Source organism: Ranitomeya imitator, chromosome 6, assembly GCF_032444005.1.
Source record: "Ranitomeya imitator isolate aRanImi1 chromosome 6, aRanImi1.pri, whole genome shotgun sequence".
NCBI lineage: Eukaryota > Metazoa > Chordata > Amphibia > Anura > Dendrobatidae > Ranitomeya > Ranitomeya imitator.
In genome coordinates this window covers 263,192,388-263,214,270 of record NC_091287.1, presented here as the reverse complement: position 1 = coordinate 263,214,270, position 21,883 = coordinate 263,192,388, and the positions used below count along the sequence as shown (strand labels likewise).

The 21,883-nt window shown below is 40.4% G+C and overlaps 1 protein-coding gene across 1 annotated transcript in view; it reads left to right on the top strand.

Annotated features, from left to right (window-relative positions):
- The window catches only part of CDH18 (cadherin 18), a 1,182,266-nt gene that overhangs the window by 1,143,999 nt on the left and 16,384 nt on the right, over window positions 1-21,883 (top strand). The window contains exons 10-11 of the mRNA XM_069730602.1: window positions 14,807-14,924; window positions 15,371-15,622. Coding sequence (XP_069586703.1) covers window positions 14,807-14,924; window positions 15,371-15,622 — 370 coding nt within the window. The remainder of the gene's footprint in view (window positions 1-14,806; window positions 14,925-15,370; window positions 15,623-21,883) is intronic.

The following is a 21,883-nucleotide window of genomic DNA, read 5'->3' as shown; positions in this document are numbered from 1 at the left end:
ACTGGGGGCTAAAAAATAATTTTTGTGGGAAAACAAAAAGATTTTTTATTTTCACGGCTCTGCGTTATAAACTGTAGTGAAACACCTGGGGGTTCAAAGTTCTCACAACACATCTAGATAAGTTCATTGAGGGGTCTAGTTTCCAATATGGGGTCACTTGTGGGGGGTTTCTACTGTTTAGGTACATTAGGGGCTCTGCAAACGCAATGTGACTAATATAAATACAAAAAGGAAATGGAGTTCTATACGGAGAACATTTAAAACAGCAATATTTATTAAAGAATCATTTTAAAATTTACAACAGTAACAAAAATACAAAAGAAGGGAAGACCCTAGAAAATACACATCCAAGTCATAGGTACCTAGAGAACGTATGAAACATCATGGTATATCATGGTATATGTAACCATCAATGGTAGCGCACAATACTACGGTATATTCGCTGGCTCTCGTATGGACAAGTGTCCTTCATGCATACCATTAGCAGAGAGACCAGTATATAAATGGCATATCAAGAATCAAATTTCTTACCCATGATGAAATGAAAGGCACCTAATGACTCCGGAGAGCCCCCTGACGCGCGTTTCGCGTTGCTTTCTCAAAGAGGGAGTGAAATAATGGCCCCTGACACCGGTGTTTTTATAGCGATGTTCCTGGACTACAAGAGTCCAAGTTTAGGTACATAAGGGGCTCTGCAAATGCAATGTGACGCCTGCAGACCAATCCATCTAAGTCTGCATTCCAAATGATGCTCCTTCCCTTCCGAGCCCTCCCATGCGCCCAAACGGTGGTTCTCCCCCACATATCGGGTATCAGCGTACTCAGGACAAATTGGACAACAACATTTAGGGTCCAATTTCTCCTGCTAACCTTGGAAAAATACAAAACTGGGGGCTAAAATATAATTTTTGTGGAAAAAAAAATATTTTTTATTTGCATGGCTCTGCTTTATAAACTGTAGTGAAATACTTGGGGGTTCAAAGCTCTCACAACACATCAAGATGAGTTCCTTAGGGGGTCTACTTTCCAAAATGGTGTCACTTGTGGGGGGTTTCTACTGTTTAGGTACATTAGGGGCTCTGCAAACGCAATGTGACGCCTGCAGACCATTCCATCTAAGTCTGCATTCCAAATGGCGCTCCTTCCCTTCCGAACCCTCCCATGCGCCCAAACGGTGGTTCCCCCCCACATATGGGGTATCAGCGTACTCAGGACAAATTGGACAACAACTTTTGGGGTCCAATTTCTCCTGTTACCCTAGGGAAAATACAAAACTGGGGGCTAAAAAATAATTTTTGTGGGAAAAAAATTTTGTTTTATTTTTATGGCTCTGCATTATAAACTTCTGTGAAGCCCTTGGTGGGTCAAAGTGCTCACCACACATCCAGATAAGTTCCTTAGGGGGTCTACTTTCCAAAATGGTGACACTTGTGGGGGGTTTCAATGTTTAGGCACATCAGTGGCTCTCCAAACGCAACATGGCGTCCCATCTCAATTCCTGTCAATTTTGCATTGAATAGTCAAACGGCAATCCTTCCCTTTCGAGCTCTCCCATGCACCCAAACAGTGGTTTACCCCCACATATGGGGTATCAGCGTACTCAGGACAAATTGTACAACAACTTTTGGGGTCCAATTTCTTCTCTTACCCTTGGGAAAATAAAAAATTGGGGGCAAAAATATCATTTTTGTGAAAAAATATGATTTTTTATTTTTACGGTTCTGCATTATAAACTTCTGTGAAGCACTTGGTGGGTCAAAGTGCTCACCACACCTCTAGATAAGTTCCTTAGGGGGTCTACTTTCCAAAATGGTGTCACTTGTGGGGGGTTTCAATGTTTAGGCACATCAGTGGCTCTCCAAACGCAACATGGCGTCCCATCTCAATTTCTGTCAATTTTGCATTGAAAAGTCAAACTGCGCTCCTTCCCTTCCGAGCTCTCCCATGCGCCCAAACAGTGGTTTACTGCCACATATGGGGTATCAGCGTACTCAGGACAAATTGGACAACAACTTTTGAGGTCCAATTTCTTCTCTTACCCTTGGAAAAATAAAAAATTGGGGGCAAAAATATAATTTTTGTGAAAAAATATGATTTTTTATTTTTACGGTTCTGCATTATAAACTTCTGTGAAGCACTTGGTGGGTCAAAGTGCTCACCACACATCCAGATAAGTTCCTTAGGGGGTCTACTTTCCAAAATGGTGTCACTTGTGGGGGGTTTCAATGTTTAGGCACATCAGTGGCTCTCCAAACGCAACATGGCGTCCCATCTCAATTCCTGTCAATTTTGCATTGAAAAGTCAAATAGCGCTCCTTCCCTTCCGAGCTCTCCCATGCGCCCAAACAGTGGTTTACTGCCACATATGGGGTATCAGCGTACTCAGGACAAATTGGACAACAACTTTTTGGGTCCAATTTCTCCTGTTACCCTTGGTAAAATAAAACAAATTGGAGCTGAAGTAAATTTTTTGTGTAAAAAAGTTAAATGTTCATTTTTATTTAAACATTCCAAAAATTCCTATTAAACACCTGAAGGGTTAATAAACTTCTTGAATGTGGTTTTGAGCACCTTGAGGGGTGCAGTTTTTAGAATGGTGTCACACTTGGGCATTTTCTATCATATAGACCCCTCAAAATGACTTCAAATGAGACGTGGTCCCTAAAAAAAAATGGTGTTGTAAAAATGAGAAATTGCTGGTCAACTTTTAACCCTTATAACTCCCTAACAAAAAAAAAATTGGTTCCAAAATTATGCTGATGTAAAGGAGACATGTGGGAAATGTTACTTATTAAGTATTTTGTGTGACATATCTCTGTGATTTAATTGCATAAAAATTCAAAGTTTGAAAATTGCGAAATTTTCAAAATTTTCGCCAAATTTCCGTTTTTTTCACAAATAAACGCAGGTACTATCAAAGAAATTTTACCACTATCATGAAGTACAATATGTCACGAGAAAACAATGTCAGAATCACCAGGATCCGTTGAAGCGTTTCGGAGTTATAACCTCATAAAGGGACAGTGGTCAGAATTGTAATAATTGGCCTGGTCATTAACGTGCAAACCACCCTTGGGGGTAAGGGGGTTAATCTGTCAGAAAGACTGAGACAGTTTAGCCCTGGAGAGCGGGTGTCGGTATTGATCCCCATGGTATAAAGTGAGTTTCTGGCCAAGTGGTAAGGGCCATATGAGGTGGTTGAAAAATTGAGTGACATCGATTACAAGGTCCTGAAACCAGGAAGAAGAAAGCCATACCAGGTGTACAACCTGGTATGAAACCGTGGTGAGAAAGGGATTCAGTAGAAGCAATGTGCCTAGTGGCCAATCCTGAAGCCAGGGTTGAGGATGTTACAGTGGCAGTGGCTTCAGTAGAACCGGGACCTGTTTTCAGAATTGCCAGGTTGTGGAGCTTGAAATACTGACAGAACCGCATGTGAGGGTGAACCAAAAGTAGTATCATATTTCCAAAACCCACAGTGAGGTGATTTCCAAAGAGGCGAGGAAGATGTCTGGATGTTATTGTTTACTGAAAGAGTGGCTGGTCCAGCTCTATTGTCCTTGTGCTGAGGCCAGATGGAGAGTGCCAGTTCTGTAATGACTACTGGAGGCTGAATGAGGTGTCCAAGTTTGATGTGTATCTAATGCCTTGGATCGATGAGCTCATTGAGATGCTAAGATATATCACGACCCTGGACCTAACAAAAGGGTACTAGCAAATTCTCCTGTCTTCAAGTGCCAAGGAGAAGATGGCCTTCTCTACACCTGATGGAGTCTTTCAGTATACCAGGATGCTATTCGGTCTGCAGGGAGCATCAGCTACCTTCCAAAGAGCAATGGACTGGATCCTAGCTGCTCACAAAAAGTATGCCAGAGTTTTTATGGACAATATTGTGATATTCAGGCCGGATTGGGGAAGTCACCTGCAGAAGGTCCAGGACATCCTGGATGCACTGAAGAAAGCAGGACTTACCCTAACCCAAAGATATACACCATTGTGAAAAAAGAGTGAAAATGCTTAGGCTACATTGTCAGGAGAGGCAAGATAAAACAGACCAAGTAGACAAGGTGGAGGAAATCCAAAAGTATCCACAACCGGTTTCAAATTTTTCTGCAGGATCCTGTTTTTTCCCATAGACTTTTATTAGCGACGTATTATGACGGATGGCCATCCGTTTCATCCGTTGTGCACTGGATCCGTCGGAAAATAGCAGTCCATCAGGCAGAGAAAACGTTTAGAGGAACATTTTTTTGCACGTTGGAAAATCGCTCAGCGACAGGTCCTGCACTGTTCTTCATTGGCTATAATAGAAGCCTATGGACGCAGGATCCGTCGCTGACCGTCAAACACAGGAATCCAGCGACATATCCCGTTTTTTCATTCTGAGCATGCCTGGAACGATTTTCCTGGATCGCTCTCTCTCTCTCTCCAGAATTTTATGCATTAAAATTGAGGTACTACCGAATTCGACAGATCCATCAGTTTACTGGATGAGTTACATCCATTTCCCAATCTTATTATCTGTCAAAACGTTGCGCTGATGCACTATGATGGCCGTCTCAAGACGGAAGTGTGAAATAAGCCTAATTATTTTGTGCTCCATATGGACGCTTCCGATGTTGGAATGGAAGCAGTGTTTACAGAGGAGATAGATGGGGACGAACATTCAGCCCAATATCTGAGTAGGAAACTCTCCTCCTGTAAAAAGAACTATGCCATTGTAGAAGAAGAGTGCTTGGCCTTCAAGTGGGCAGTCAACACCATATGAAACTGCCTGCTAGTCAGGAAGTTCCGGCTAGTCTCAAATCATGCTCCCCTGAGATGGATGAGGGAAAGGAATGGGATGAATGCCTGGGTCACTATATGGTTTTTAGTGCTCCGGGACTTTAATTTTCATGTCAGACACAGGACAGGGAAATTGCATGGGAACACAGATGTCCTGTACAGACTGTTCTGCTTAGCGAATGAATGTGCCTAAACCCCAGGCTTTGAGTAGGGGTGAGGGTATGTGGCAAGGAGACTGATAAAGTGCTGAAGGGGAGATTTGTTTCACTACGCTTAATGGCATCAGTGATATAAAACCCAGAGAGTTTCCTCCAGCACACTAAGTGTGGTCAGAGGTTAAAGGTTATTTTGTATAATGGTCTGAGTTTTATATGAATATCCATAGAGTGAGTGGGAGCATGTCCACATTATCTCCACCCCATGGTGTGGTCTGTGGCTTAAGTATCTGGCCTCTAAAGGCAGCAGTGTTCAGTGTCTGGAGAGGAACACTTCAGAGAAGTTGTTGTTCTGGAACCAACCTAAACTGTGTGTGTTCTGCTAGCGGTGAGTAGGAGGAACCCTGCTGTCAGAAGGACTGTGTATTGTGATACCATTTTGTTTTGTTTTCCTATTTTGCCCACAGGGCTTTATTTGTTTTAATATACCTTGGTTTATGTTGCCTATGATCAACCAAAGAATGTTCTTAAAGAGACAGTGTTCCCGTGTTTACCTCCATGTACAGCCGAGAGAGCTGATCTACCACATGGGGCATAGTGTATGTTATAATTGTTTGTTGGTGACACAGAGTTTATTGTATTTCATAGCCGTGGGAACAGAGCTTATTTTATAATTATTCACTGGGGACACAACATGTATAATAATTATTTGCAGCTGTCTCAGTGTGAGTTATATTTAACTGCCAGTGCAAAGCATTTATTATATTATTTTGCATATAAAATTATTTGCTGGGGCACAACATTTATTGTAATCTACTGCTTGCGGCACAGTCTGTGCTATAATTAATTGTTGGGAAACAGTGTTTAATATAATTAAATGCTGGTGACTTTACATGTAATATAATTCATTTCAGCAGGGGACAGCATGTTTAAGAACTAATTTTAGGGGATATACTGTATGCCATAATTAATTTCTAGGGACACAGTATGTTATATTTCATTTTGTTTTAGCACAATGTATAGTATATTTAATTTCTGAGGGCACATTGGTATGTTCATTCATGTCTGTGGAACTGCATTTTGAAATATTAATTTCAAGGGCACAGTGTATGTTATAATTCATTTCAGAAGGCACAATGTGTTATAATAATTTAGGGACCATGTTGTGTGTTCTAGTTAATTTTAAGAGACACAGTTTATTATTATCAAATTATTATTATTATGTAGATTATACAAGACACCATGTATTATTACTTTTAGGGGCACAATATATTAATATTTATTTAAAACAACATTATGTATGGCCCTGAAGAATGTGTGTGGATCTTTTAATAAAATATTAAAAGGGGTCAATTATTTTCTGCTACCTTAAGCATACTGATCTACAAAATAATGTTCCCATGCCATTTTAAGTGATGCTGAATGCTTTAAAAATAAAACCCCAAAACAGTTATTGAATTGTTTTTTTTTCACCTCATTTTATTTTGTTTTGTTCTGCACCACATTACATGTTAACTTGACTAAAGTAATTTGAAATTACAAATCGTCTTGCAAGAAAAGCACTTATATAGTTGTGTTGACTGATAAATAAATGTTATGAAATTTGGAAGAAGGAGAACTAAAAATTGCATTTCAAAAATGAAAATGGGCTGAGATGAGAAAGGGTTAAGTGTCTTCAATTTCTATACTGTAACCCCATGCTTCCCACACTCATATCTTCATGGCCTTCCATCAACTCATGCTTTTAGGACTTCATTTGTTTCGTACAGGTGATGAAATTATTATCTAAGCATCAGAAATTGCTACAGGTTTTATCACTAATGTTACAATAATGTTGAAAACATGATCTGTTCCACAAGTACTAATGATCTGCAGGAAAAACATTGCACTGCTTTTGTATAATATATGCAGCAGACTAGTGCAAAATAATACAGTTGTATGCAGCTCCTGAATGTTTATACATTTTGCTTACGATGAGTTTCACAACAAACAAAACTTCACTTTAATCAAAAGATTTGGAATAATAATTAGTTCCATAATTTGACGTGTTTAACCCCTTAATCCCATATGACGTACTATCCCATCGAGGTGACCTGGGACTTAATTCCCAGTGACGGGATAATACATCATATGCAATCGGCCGCGCCCGCGGGGGAAGCGCGGCCGATCCCAGCCGGGTGTCAGCTGACTATCGCAGCTGACATCCGGCACTATGTGTCAGGAGCGGTCACAGACTGCTCCTGGCACATTAACCCCCGAGACACTGAGATCAAACATGATCGCAGCGTTCGGGGTCAGAGGGAAGCATCGCTCAGGGAGGGGGCTCCGTGCGGGCTTCCCTGACACCCTCGGTACAAGGCAATGTGCTCACCTTGTACCGAGCGTCTTCTCCCTGCAGGCCCCGGATCCAAAATGGATGCAGGGCTACTTCCAGGTCCTGCAGGGAGGTGGCTTTCAAGCGCCTGCTCAGAGCAAGCGCTGGTAAGCCTGCAGCCCTGCTTGTCAGATCGCTGATCTGACACAGTGCTGTGCAAAGTGTCACATCAGCGATCTGACCCTATAGTGTGATGTTGCCCCCAGGACAACGTTATAAAGTAAAAAAGAAAAATATTTAGATGTGTAAAAAAATAAAAAAAATAAAAAAAATACTAAATAAAATAAAAAAATAGTGTTCCCATAAATACATTTCTTTATCTAAATAATAAAAAATAAAAGTACACATATTTAGTATCGCCGCATCCGTAACGACCCCACCTATAAAACTGTCCCACTAGTTAACCCCTTCAGTGAACACCATAAAAAATGAGGCAAAAAACAATGCTTTATTATCATACCGCCGAACAAAAAGTGGAATAACACGCCATCAAAAAGATGGATATAAATAATAATGGTACCGCTGAAAAGTCAACTTGTCCCGCAAAAAAACAGCCGCCATACAGCATCAATAGTTTTTATCGTATAAAAGCACCAAAACATAAAAAAAAGATATAAATGAGGTATCGCTGTAATCGTTCTGACATGAAGAATAAAACTGCTTTATCAATTTTACCAAATGTGGAACAGTATAAACGCCCACCCCCCCCCCCAAAAAAAAAAAAAAAAAAAATTCATGAATAGTTGGTTTTTGGTTATTCTGCCTCACAAAAATGGGAATAAAAAGCGATCAAAAAAGTCACGTGCCCGAAAATGATACCAATAAAAGTGTCAACTCGTACTGCAAAAAACAAGACCTCACATGACTCTGTGGACCAAAATATGGAAAAATTATAGCCCTCAAAATGTTGAGACACAAAAACTATTTTTTTTAAAAAACAGCGTCTTTTAGTGTGTGACAGCTGCCAATCATAAGAATCCGCTAAAATACCCACTATAAATAGTAAATCAAATTGCCCTTCATCACCCCCTTAGTTAGGGAAAAATAATAAAATTAAAAACATGTATTTATTTCCATTTTCCCATTAGGGTTAGGGCTAGGGTTTGGACTAGGGCTAGGATTAGTTCTAGGGCTAGGGTTAAGGCTAGGGTTAGGGTTAGGGCTAGGGCTAGGGTTAGAGCTAGGTTTAGGGATAGGGTTAGGGTTGGGGCTAGGTTTAGGGATATGGTTAGGGTTGGGGCTAGGGTTAGGGATAGGGTTAGAGTTGGGGCTAGAGTTAGGGCTGCAGTTAGGGTTGGGGCTAAAGTTAGGGTTAGGGCTGGGGCTAAAGTTAGGGTTAGGGTTGGGGCTAAGGTTAGGGTTTGGATTACATTTACAGTTGGGATTAGGGTTAGGGGTGTGTCAGGGTTAGGGATGTGGTTAGGGTTATGGTTGGGATTAAGGTTAGGGGCGTGTTGGAGTTAGGTGTGTGGCTAGGGTTGGGATTAGGGTTAGGGCTGTGTTGGGGTTGGGGGTGTGGTCGGGTTTAGGGGTGTGGTTGGGATTAGGGGTGTGTTTGGGCTAGGGTTTCAGTTAGAATTGGGGGTTTCCCCTGTTTAGGCACATCAGGGCTCTCCAAACGCGACATGGCATCTGAACTCAATTCCAGCCAATTCTGCGTTGAAAAAGTCAAACAGTGCTCCTTCCCTTCCGAGCTCTCCCGTGTGCCCAAACAGGGGTTTACCCCAACACATGGGGTATCAGCGTACTCAGGACAATTTGGACAACAACTTCTGGGGTCTAATTTCTCTTGTTACCCTTGGGAAAATAAAAATTTGGGGGGCTAAAAAACATTTTTGTGGGTAAAAAATGATATTTTATTTTCACAGCTCTGTGTTATAAACTGTGGTGAAACACTTGGGGGTTCAAAGTTTTCACAACACATCTAGATAATTTCCTTGGGGGGGTCTAGTTTCCAATATGGGGTCACTTGTGGGGGGTTTCCACTGTTTAGGTACATAAGGGGCTCTGCAAATGCAATGTGACGCCTGCAGACCATTCCATCTAAGTCTGCATTCCAAATGGCGCGCCTTCCTTTCTGAGCTCTGCCATGCGCCCAAACCGGTGGTTCCCTCCCACATATGCAGTATCAGCATACTCAGGACAAATTGGTCAACAACTTTTTGGGTAAAGTTTTTCCTGTTACCCTTTGGAAAATACAAACATGGGGGCTCAAATATAATTTTTGTGGAAAAAAATGATTTTTTATTTTCACAGCTCTACATTATAAACTGTAGTGAAACACTTATGAATTCAAATCTCTCACAACACATCTAGATAATTTCCTTAGGGGGTCTACTTTCCAAAATGTTGTCACTTGTGGGGGGATTCAATGTTTAGGCACATCAGCAGCTCTCCAAATGCAACATGGCGTCCCATCTCAATTCCAGTCAATTTTGCATTGAAAAGTCAAATCACACTCCTTCCCTTCCGAGCTCTGCCATGCGCCCACACAGTGGTTTACCCCCACATATGGGGTATCGGCATACTCAGGACAAATAGTACAACATTTGGGGTTCATTTTCTCCTGTTACCCTTGGTAAAATAAAATAGATTTGAGCTGAAATAACTTTTTTGTGAACAAAAGTTAAATATTCATTTTTTTTAAACATTCCAAAAATTTCTGTGAAACACCTGAGGGTTTAATAAACTTCTTGAATGCGGTTTTGAGCACCTTGAGGGGTGCAGTTTTTAGAATAGTGTCACACTTGGTTATTTTGTATCATATAGACCCCTCAAAATGACTTCAAATGTGATGTGGTCCCTAAAAAATATTGATGTGGTCCCTAAAAAATATTGGTGTTGTAAAAATGAGAAATTGCTGGTTAATTTTTAACCCTTATAACTCCCTAATGAAAAAAAAATGTGCTGATGTAAAGTAGACATGTGGGAAATGTTACTTATTAAGTATTTTGTGTGACATATCTCTGTGTTTTAAGGGCATAAAAATTCAAAGTTGGAAAATTGTGAAATTTTCAAAATTTTCAGCAAATTTCCATTTTTTTCACAAATAAATGCAGTAATAACAAATAAATGTTATGACTATCATGAAGTACAATTTGTCTTGAGAAAATAATGGCAGAATAATCAGGATCCGTTGAAGCGTTCCAGAGTTATAACCTCATAAATGGACAGTGGTCAGAATTGTAAAAATTGGCCCGTCATTAACGTGCAAACCACCCTTGGGGCTTAAGGGGTTAAATAAAATGTTCCTGTGCTGAAATAATTTTATAAATTTGTCCCTGCTGTGTACTGTGTAATGGCTGTGTCTGACCTTATAGGAACATCGTCTGATCGTACCACAGCTCCTGGGCAGGGGAGGGAGCAAAAGAGAGTATACATTACAGCACGGGGATCATAGCCGATTTTATTTGTGATGTAAAACATTTCCCTGCCTGTTTTTAAACAATGCTTTCCTTCAAATAATCAGCTGTGATCTCATGCTGTAATGTCTGTATACTCTTTTGCTTTCTCCCCTGCCCAGGAGCTGTGGTATGATCAGACCATGTCCCAGCATGGTCAGACACAGTCATTACACAGTACACAGCAGGGTCACATTTATAAGATTTGTCTCAGCACAGGATCATTATATTTACATAATCAATTGTGTAAGTATTATAATTCCAAGATCTATTGATTACAATTAACTTTTGTTTGTGGGAAAAGCCCCTTTAACTCTCCCATGCTTTAGAAAGGCCATCTGAACTTGGCCTAATGCATAAAACACTCTGTGATTGAATTGTAAGCCTACAACAGCATGAAAACTGGATGCAATCATTGGATGAAATGAAAACATCATTCCATAGCATACCAAAGAATTCTGGTAAAGCCGTAAGAAATTAGAACTTTTCCTTTTAACTCGCATAGTTGTAAGGTTTTCTCATTGCATTACTTAGAGATATTGCCAGAATCCAAATCCTGATCAATGCAGTTAGCCCGAGCCCGAACCCAAGGATTTCTACATCAACAAATTGGACTTGTGACAAAAACTGGCTCAGTTTGCTGTGGAAATACTGTCATGACCGGCCTCCAGTGTCATGTCACAGAGGGTATTCATTGCGGCTGATGGATTTGTCACACAAAAGTGGATCAGTGCCATTTCTGGCCCTAAACTGTCAAGCATGTCCTTGCCTTTCCCATCCTAACACTTTACCATGCAGCTCTTGCAGCAGCTACTGCACAGCTACGTACTGTATCTCCTGGCTGTCCACTGTATTTCCTAATTCTTGACTGCACTCCTGCTACCGGGGCTATCGTTCCTGGTTCTAAACTGCCAATCAATTACTTTCTTACCCCATCTCATCTCTCTACCATTCTGCTCAGGATGTAGCAACTACACAGCCACCCTAGCCATACACCTACTGGCTTCAAGCGGTGCTTCATAGTGTGTGATTGTACTGCTGTTGGTAAACTTCCTCTCAGGTTTTTGTACCCTCAGAAAAAGAGTTCCAAAAATAGGGTTAAGGTTTGATGACAACAAGACAGTTCTTCTTCTCATTGAAAATACTGCAACTGTTTTGTATCCAGCTTGACAAAAATCCTTTGTGATTAGCAAGTAAGGTGAAGAGACCACAAAAAGGATATTTTTTCACTTCTGGTTGAGAGGCCATTACTTTTTCATATTGAAAACAGAGTAGTATACCTGTTTTGCCTTTCAGTTAAAGAGATATTTTTGGAAAGCTTAAAGACAGGCTATCACTTCTTCTCATAGCAAACTTATTGATACCCCCCAAATATGGATAATTGTTGCATTCAACCATGTGAATATGCCATGGCTTATTCCAATTTTACCACCTGTCAATAAACAAGATCCATGTATGTATCTGCCCCCCCCCCCCCCAAAGTGATATTTTTTAGAGCATTTATAAAATTTAGGTAGCCTAAAAATTGTTTTGAAATATGTTTGTGGTTACCTCTTGATACCATCCGTTTTTCCTAGCCAGTTATGTGGAATGATTTGGACATTAAACAGCCTGAATTTACATTGCAGATCCCAAAAGATGTTTAAAGACTCAAAGGAGAACTTACTTTGTGTGTACAGATCACACATTTTCAAGGAAATTAGAGGCTTTGTATTCATATGATTTACGCAAACCTATTAGAAGTAAATTGATGTTTGGGGGGAAGTTTTATAAAGGCAGCAAATTTAATTTTCAAAAGTTTCTTTTTTTTAATTGTAATTAAATTGAATATTTTTTTATTTTCAATTCCTGTTTTTTCTGACCTACTTTTTGTGGATTATTCAAATATCTTAGCCACATGTATGGTTACAGTTTTGCATCATCCACTACCCTTTACTTATGCACTAATGAGTAATACATTGACTTTTTCATCATTCTTCATATATGTCGATATATCTACTGTTTAATTTACAAAATAAAAATGTAAATATTTTAGAGGTACTCTACAGTACAAAAGTATAAAGTCACTCCTCTTAGTTATTTCATTGACGTATCAGCCACACTAATTAAAAACAATTGCACATAGCTATAAAATATCAGTAGACAAATATAAGTAGTTCTATGGTTCAAACTAAACTGTTCCATGACTTGAAATGTGACACAGTTCCCAATGGAGTCATATGATTTGCATGACAAAGTCTTTTCAATCTCCTGTGTCACTGAGCTAGTCATTGTCTTCTGTAGAGTGCAAGCTCTTATGGTCAGCAGGGTCCTCTCCATCTCTCTCTGTCACTGTCTCTCTTGAATGTAGAGTGTAACCTCTTATGGTAAACTCTTATCTTGCTATCTCTTTCCTGTAGATTATAAACTCTTATGATCAGCACGGCCCATTCTCTTCTCACTATTCTGTAGGGTAGCATGTAAGCTCTTATGGTCAGCAAGGTCCTCTGTTTCTCTCTTTTATGGAATGTAAGATATTAAGGTCAACAGGGTTCTCTCTCTCTCCTCGCCCAGCACATTATTTTAAGTACCGTATTTTTCCAACCATAAGACTCACTTTTTGCCCTCCAAATTTGGGAGGAAAATGTGGGTGCGTCTTATGGTAGGAATGTAGCATGTGGGGAAGGGGCAGCAGCGAATGGGATCGCACTGTGATCCCACTTGCAGGAGGCAGAAAAATGTCCCTGCTGCCCAGAATCCAGCGCTGGGGAAACCATGTGGTCCCGATGATTAAAGTCAATGAATATTCATTAGCCGCTTCCCACCCACCTGTCAGCTGAGCGGGAAGCAGCCATTGAATAGTCCTTCACTGAAACACACATGGTTTCCCCAGCACTGGATTCCTGCAGCTGCTGGGGAGATCTGTATGTCCAGTGGAGGAGGAGGCAGCAGCAGAGGGCCAGAGGAGACAAGATCACTGCATACCTGGCTGTGCTGGATGCTGAGGCATAAGGACCTGTGTGATGTCATAAAGTGGGCAGGCTGGAGCATCACATGATGGCACAGAGCCCTCCCTCTTCTGATGTAATCACTGATCCTTCAGACTCCCCACTACAATCTGCAGCTTCCTCTTATGACCAGTGCTGTGGAAAGGCAACAAGAGGGGGCCCTGTATGTGCGGTCATGGGAGGCTCCAGCTTTTCACCTCACCACAGTGGCTGGCTGGCACAATTAAAAGGTTAGTCTTTACAACACACAATAAAGCACACTGCCACTCCTGTTGTGAACTATAACTCCCAGCATGCCATAGGATTTGCAGGACAGGCTGGGGGTTAAAGTTCTCCCAATGGGATCTTAAAGCAGCACTCCAGTGTTATTTTTCAGTTCTGGAGTGGTGCATTAAATATTAGCCGTGTTCCCCCATTCTTATACTCACCATCCAGCGTCTTCATATAGTACTTTACAGACAGCACACTGGTCCTGCAGCTCCATCTTCTACCTGCAGCTTCCAACATAATAACATACTGTTATATATAATAACACCACATATAATAGTATGCTATTAAATTTTACTACATTTTTTTTTTGCTTCAAATATTTTTTCCCTATTTTCCACCTATAAAACCTGGGTGCGTCTTATAGTCCGGTGCGTCTTATAGTCCAAAAAATACGGTATATATGTTTTTCGAGGAAATAGTAATATTTCCCGTATTAAGATTCAAGCAAATGCATTCTTTGTGAATTGGAGTTTTGGGAAAATTTATCAATTTGGCAAATATGAATTTCAAAAGAGCCACTCATCTTTAATGATTATTGTAATATTTGGAGTTGTGCATTTTAAACAGTTGTATGCCTACAACAATGTGGGGAAATTCACAGTTCCCTTGTGTACAAAGCACAAACCATAAAGGTTGGACAAGTTTCAAATTAACCTTTTAAACACATTTACTAATTTGAATTTGAAATGCAATTGGTTGAATATGACTGTGCCCAACATGAGTAGCTCTATTGGCAAAAATTTTGTGAAGTACTAGAAGCTCCATAATTTTATGATGTCACATACTTTTGGCCATGCATTTCATTATTCATTGACACATATTTCTTTTTACTAGGTTATCCATACTCTGACAGTCATTGATAAAGATGACACAGGAAATGGGCAACGTTTTTATTTTTCTCTGCAAGAAAATCAAGCACAGAACCCAAACTTTACATTACGAAACAATGAAGGTAGCTAATTTTAACTATGTCGTGTTTTACTCATTGTGATATGTTTTTAATGTACTGTGGTTTTGCATAAATGTTCTAAAATGCCTCTAAATGTTTTTGTGATTTTTAGAAGGGAAATAGAAGACTTTTCTTATGTTATTTGACAGTTAATTTAATGCACCTGGTTCCAGTAAAAGTGCTAAGTGTGTATGCAGTTAATCTCTCCTCCATACACATGAGTGATTGGATCAGCTGAACATTCATGTATTTCTACAGCATAGAAAGGAGAAAGTTGCTGCCATTGAAATTCCAACTGCCCGAGCCTTCTAAGGTTCGGTTAACTTTCATCTAATGTACATTAGGACCTTTGGACTTCATTCCGCAGTCTATTAAAATTATACGTTCTGTATGGTGAATAAAATTCGATAATATATGAAATGTTGATGATAATATGATTTTATCATTAGATAATACAGCAAGTATTTTAACAAGAAGGAGAAGGTTTAGTAGAACGTCTCAAGATATTTATTACCTTCCTATCGTTGTTGCCGATGGTGGAAGTCCATCTTTAAGCAGCACCTGCACCCTCACCATTAGAGTATGTGCCTGTGAAAGAGATGGACGAGTACGGACATGCCACGCTGAAGCTTTTCTATCATCCGCGGGACTCAGTACTGGAGCCTTAATTGCAATTCTGCTTTGTGTAGTCATTCTACTTGGTGAGCATTAACTCAATTAATGACACTAAATGTATTTAGTAAAGGCTTTTAGTTTCAAATTCAAATTACCATATGTTCAAAAACATATTTGCGCACATAAAACTTAGATTGCACATTTGTTAATTAAGATGTAGCATCTGGATTGTGGTGACAGTTATTGTTTTTATTCAATCACTCATAATGCAATGATTAACAATATATTTGCCATTAAAGATATTACATTAATGCATGATCAAATTATTATTTTTTCAATATTGCATAATTTTGTTGTATAGTTATTTTATGTTTTTACTAGATTTCCATTAAAGTGCCCATGACACTTATAACACCTCACCTTTAAGAAGTAATTTTTACCTTATACTGCATACTGATAAGGATAATCTTATGATAATTGAAATATGGGACCTTCCATGTCATGTCTCCTACATCAATAGTGTAAGAATCGAGTCTCCTAATATAGAAAAGTCAAAGTGCCTAATTTATTGCTTGCTTCTTTATTTCTAAAAATAAATAAATATATACAGTATATATTCAATTAAAAATATGAATATAGATTGGATATTCTAGTAAAACAATATACACTGCTCAAAAAAATAAAGGGAACACGTAAACAACAGAATATAATTCCCAGTAAATCAAACCTCTGTGACTTCAAACTGTCCACTTAGGAAAAAACACTGTTTGACAATCAATTTCACATGCTGTTCTGCAAATGGAATAGACAACAGATGGAAATTATTTGCAATTATCAAGACACACTCAATAAAGGAATGATTCTGCAGGTGGGAACCATAGACCACATCTCAGTACCAATGCTTTCAGGCTGTTTTGATCACTTTTGAATGTTACATAGTTACATAGTTATTAAGGTTGAAGGAAGACTTTAAGTCCATGTCGTTCAACCCATAGCCTAACCTAACATGCCCTAACATGTTGATCCAGAGGAATGCAAAAAAAAACCATGTGGCAAAGAGTAAGCTCCACATTGGGGAAAAAAATTCCTTCCCGACTCCACATACGGCAATCAGACTAATTCCCTGGATCAACGCCCTATCAAGAAATCTAGTGTATATACCCTGTAACATTACACTTTTCCAGAAAAGTATCCAGTCCCCTCTTAAATTTAAGTAATGAATCACTCATTACAACATCATACGGCAGAGAGTTCCATAGTCTCACAGCTCTTACAGTAAAGAATCTGCGTCTGTAATTATGCTTAAACCTTCTTTCCTACAGACGTAGAGGATGCCCCCTTGTCCCTGTCTCAGGTCTATGATTAAAAAGATCATCAGAAAGGTCTTTGTACTGTCCCCTCATATATTTATACATTAAAATAAGATCACCCCTTAGTCTTCGTTTTTCCAAACTAAATAGCCCCAAGTGTAATAACCTATCTTGGTATTGCAGACCCCCCAGTCCTCTAATTACCTTGGTCGCTCTTCTCTGCACCCGCTCTAGTTCAGCTATGTCTTTCTTATACACCGGAGACCAGAACTGTGCACAGTATTCTAAGTGTGGTCGAACTAGTGACATGTATAGAGGTAAAATTATGTTCTCCTTGTCATAGCTGCTTTCGTTCTGACCCAATGTCAGACTTGACAGATCACCAGTGAGTCCAAATAAGGAGGTTATGCCTGCCATTTTACAAGCGCGCTTGGAGACAAAAAGACACCTCACACATATTCTGTGAGCAAGTCACTTTTATCTGATATAATGCAGCAAAAGGCAGTATTTTATACCATTTACAACAAATGTAACTCTCAATGTAATTCATGTAGCCCCCACCATCACCCAGGGTCATACTGACCTTTATTCCTCACCACGTACCAAGAGCATGTTGTGGCTGACTATTGAGAGCATACATGATAAGAAGTGTAGTCTCCTTGAAGCGGAGACCATCAGACTACTGCATCAACAGATTCTAGTAATTCTAGCAATTAAAGGCAAAAGGCAATTAAAGGCAAACTTCTATATCATCCTCATGTGCATCTATGCCTCTTTTAATACATCCCATTATTTTATTTGCCTTAGTGGCAGCTGCCTGACACTGGCCACTGAATATGAATTTGTCATCCACCCATACACCCATGTCTTTGTTGGTTGTACTTTCATACTCGTGGTAGCATGAGACGGACTCTACAACCCAAAAAAGTGGCTCAAGTAGTGCAGCTCATCTAGGATAGCACATAAATGCGAGCTGTGGCAAGAATGTTTGCTGTATCTGTCAGTGTAGTGTCCAGAGGCTGGAGGCGCTACCAGGAGACAGGCCATTACACCAGGAGATGTGGAGAGGGCCGAAGGAGGTCAAAAACCCAGCAGCAGTACAACTACCTCAGCCTTTGTGCAAGGAGGAACAGAAGGAGCACTGCCAGAGCCCTGGAAAATGACCTCCAGCAGGCCACAAATGTGCATGTGTCTGCACAAATGATTAGAAACCGACTCCATGAGGATCATCTGAGAACCCGACGTCCACAGATGGGGGTTGTGCTCACAGCCCAACACCATGCAGGACGCTAGGCATTTGCCACAGAACACCAGGATTAGCAAATTCGCCACTAGCGCCCTATGCTCTTCATAGATGAAAGCAGGTTCACACTGTGCACATGTGACAGATGTGACAGAGTCTGGAGACATCGTAGAGAGTGATCTGCTGCCTGCAACATCCTTCAGCATGACCGGTTTGGCAGTTGGTCAGTAATTGTGTGGGGTGGCATTTCTTTGGAGGGTCACACAGCCCTCTCTGTGCTCGCCAGAGGTAGCCTGACTGCCATTAGCTACCGAGAAAAGATCCTCAGACCCCTAGTGAGACCATATGCTAGTACGGTTGGCCATGGGTTCCTCCTACTGCAGGACAATGCCAGACCTCATGTGGCTGGAGTGTGTCAGCAGTTAATGAAAGATGAAGGCATTGAAGCTATGGACTGGCCCGCCCGTTCCCCCGACCTGAATCTGTTTGAACACATCTGGGACATCATGTCTCGCACCATCCACCAACGTCACATTGCACCACAGACTGGCGGATGCTTTAGTCCAGGTCTGGGAGGAGATCTCTCAGGAGACAATCTGCCATTTCCACTGAAGTTGAATCAGCCTGTAACTCCATTTTCCACTTTGATTTTGAGCATCATTCCAACTCCAGAATTCCGTGGGATATTAGTTATAATTTATGTTGATCATTTTTAGGTTTTATTGTTCTCAACACATTCCACCATGTAGTGAATGAAGATTTACAACTGGAATATTTAATTCAGTGATATCTAGGATGTGAGATTTTAGTGTTCCCTTTATTTTTTTTGAGCAGTGTGCAAAAAAAGCTATACAAATGTATTAATGTGGCAATTGTGTGGATCTGAAGAATCATGTGGTCGGGTCATTTTACTGTGTAAGGAAAGGTTTAAAATGAAGCCTAGGAAAACAATGGCAGAATTTTTTTTTAATTTGACCTCACTTGGAATTTTTACCCATGTTTCATTTTATCATATGATAAAGTGATAAGAATAATTCAAAATCAAATATTCATTGTACAAAACCAAGTTTTCACACTGCTATGTCAAGGGAAAAAATAAACAATTTATTACAATAAAAAATAAACAATTTATGTGCCCCCTGTATTGTCCAATCTCTATATAGTGCCCCCTCCTCACACTCCCCCCTCTACATGTTGTCTCTTTTATAATGTGCCCTCACACTGTACCCTTGTTTCCCCTCTCTATCCTGCCCCCACTAGATAGTTTCTCACTTTTTTGCACAAAATTGTCCCTTCACTTATTTGCCTCCAAAATGTTTCCTTACATTTGTCCTGCTCATACTGTTTCCTCGCATATTTTCAAATGCCTCTCAGTGTGGATACACTTCTCACAAATTGCAAGCCCCTCTGCTCATACTGTCTCCTCAGACATTCCTTCCCCCTCCTTCTTGCTCATACTGTTTATTCATATATTTCTAGTCGCTTGCTCATGATATCTACTCATGCATTCCAAACTCCCTCTTGTTCATACTGTCTCTCCACACATTCCACCCCTCTTTTACTCATATTGTCGCCTCTCACATTCCCAGCCCTCTGCTCATACTGTCTCCTTACACATTCCCTCTAACCCCACCCATACTGTCTTCTCACACATTCTCAGACCTCCTACAGATACTGTCTCCTCACCTGTTCCATCCTTCCACATCTTATACATACAATCTCATGTCATAGTCACATTGCTGAACAGATCCTCAAAAGGGCATAAGTGACAAAAGCAACATCATCAGCTGATCTGTTAAGGCTGCTAATGTTCCACTGTCACTGAAGTGCTTACATGCCCCCATGCCAATATTTTCTTTTCTACACATTCCTCTTCACTTATCAGTGTGGTGACATTTCTCTCACACATTTCCAGACCCCCTCATCATACTATATCCTAACTAGTGTTGAGCATTCCGATACCGCAAGTATCGGGTATCGGCTGATATTTGCGGTATCGGAATTCCGATACCGAGTTCCGATATTTTTGTGATATCGGGAATCAGTATCGGGATTAAGATTCATGTGTAAAATAAAGAATAAAAAAAAAATATTGATATAATTACCCTCGGACACGCCCTGGTTGTCACCGCTAGCAACCGCCATGCTTCCCTTTCTAAGAATGAGAGCGTTAAGGACCTTCGATGATGTTGCGGCTTGTGATTGGTCGCTGAGCGGTCACATGACCACTCAGCGACCAATCACAAGCCGCGACATCATCGAAAGTCCTTAATGCGCTCATTCTTAGAAAGGGAAGCATGGCGGTTGCAGCGGTGACAACCAGGGCGCGTCCGAGGGTAAGTATATCAATATTTTTTTTTTTATTCTTTATTTTACACATGAATATGGATCCCAGGTCCTGAAGGAGAGTTTCCTCTCCTTCAGACCCTGGGAACCATAGAGGATACCTTCCGATATTTGTGTCCCATTGACTTGTATTGGTATCGGATATCGGTATCGGCGATATCCGATATTTTTCGGATATCGGCCGATACCATCCGATACCGATACTTTCAAATATCGGACGGTATCGCTCAACACTACTCCTAACACATTGCACTCCTCCTGCCCATGCCATCTCCTTACACCTTTCCCCACTCTCATTCTGACTTTTTACACATTTTCTCCTGCCTATCACTATGGACACGGTTCTCCCACATTTTCCCCTGCTAATTCTGTTTTCTCACACATTCCAAGTCCCTCTGTTCATATTGTCAATTCACACATTCCACACTCTCGGTTGCCAAAACTCTCTGCCCACACATTCCACCTCCGCACATGCCCATATTATCTCCTCACACATTCTGTTCCTGCCTATCAGTATAGAGACAGTTCTCCTCATACAAATAACCCAAACCATACTATCTCCTCCCTCATTCCAAGCGGTCTCCATACACATTCCCAGCCCCTCCTGACACCACTGTATCCTCACACAATCCAAGCCCCCTCTAACCCCACTGTCTATTTTCTTGTTCTCTGCTCCCCTGCCCATACTTTCTCTTCACATAGTCCACTTTTTCTGTGTATACTGTCTCTTTACACTTCGCCGACCCCCCTGCCCATACTGTCTCCTCACAAATTCCCTTCTCTCCTGCCAATACTGTATCCTCACACAGTCCAAGCTCCCGATCCTACTGTCTTTTCATTCATTCACAGCTTCCCCATCCATAATCACATATTCCCCTCTCCTGCTCATACTGATCCTCATGCATTCACAGCCCCCTGCTCACAATATATTCTCATACGTTCCCAAATTCCCTGTCCTTACAGTCTTCTCACCCATTACACCCCACAATCCTATTCATATTGTCTTCTCACATATTAGAGATAGCTAATACTAGAGAAAAGAGAGAGAGAATTCAAAAATATATAAATAAATAGAAGCAGTGGCCAGCAACTAACAGAATGTTTTTTAGCAAGAAAAAATTCAAAGTACTTCATCTGGGCAATAAAAATGAAAAAGCATATACAGAATGGGAGGAATAGGGCTAAGCAACAGCACATGTGAAAAAGACCAGGGTATACTAATAGATCATAAATTGAACATGAGTCAACAGTTTGATGCAGCAGCAAAATGGGATGTATTAACAGAAGCATACTGTCTAGATCACGCAAAGTCATTATTGCCCTCTACTCCTCTTTGGTCAGACCTCACCTGGAATACTGTGTCCAGTTTTGGGCGCCACATTTTAAAAAAGACATCAACAAACTGGAGCAAGTTCAGAGAAGAGCTACCAGAATGGTGATCAATCATA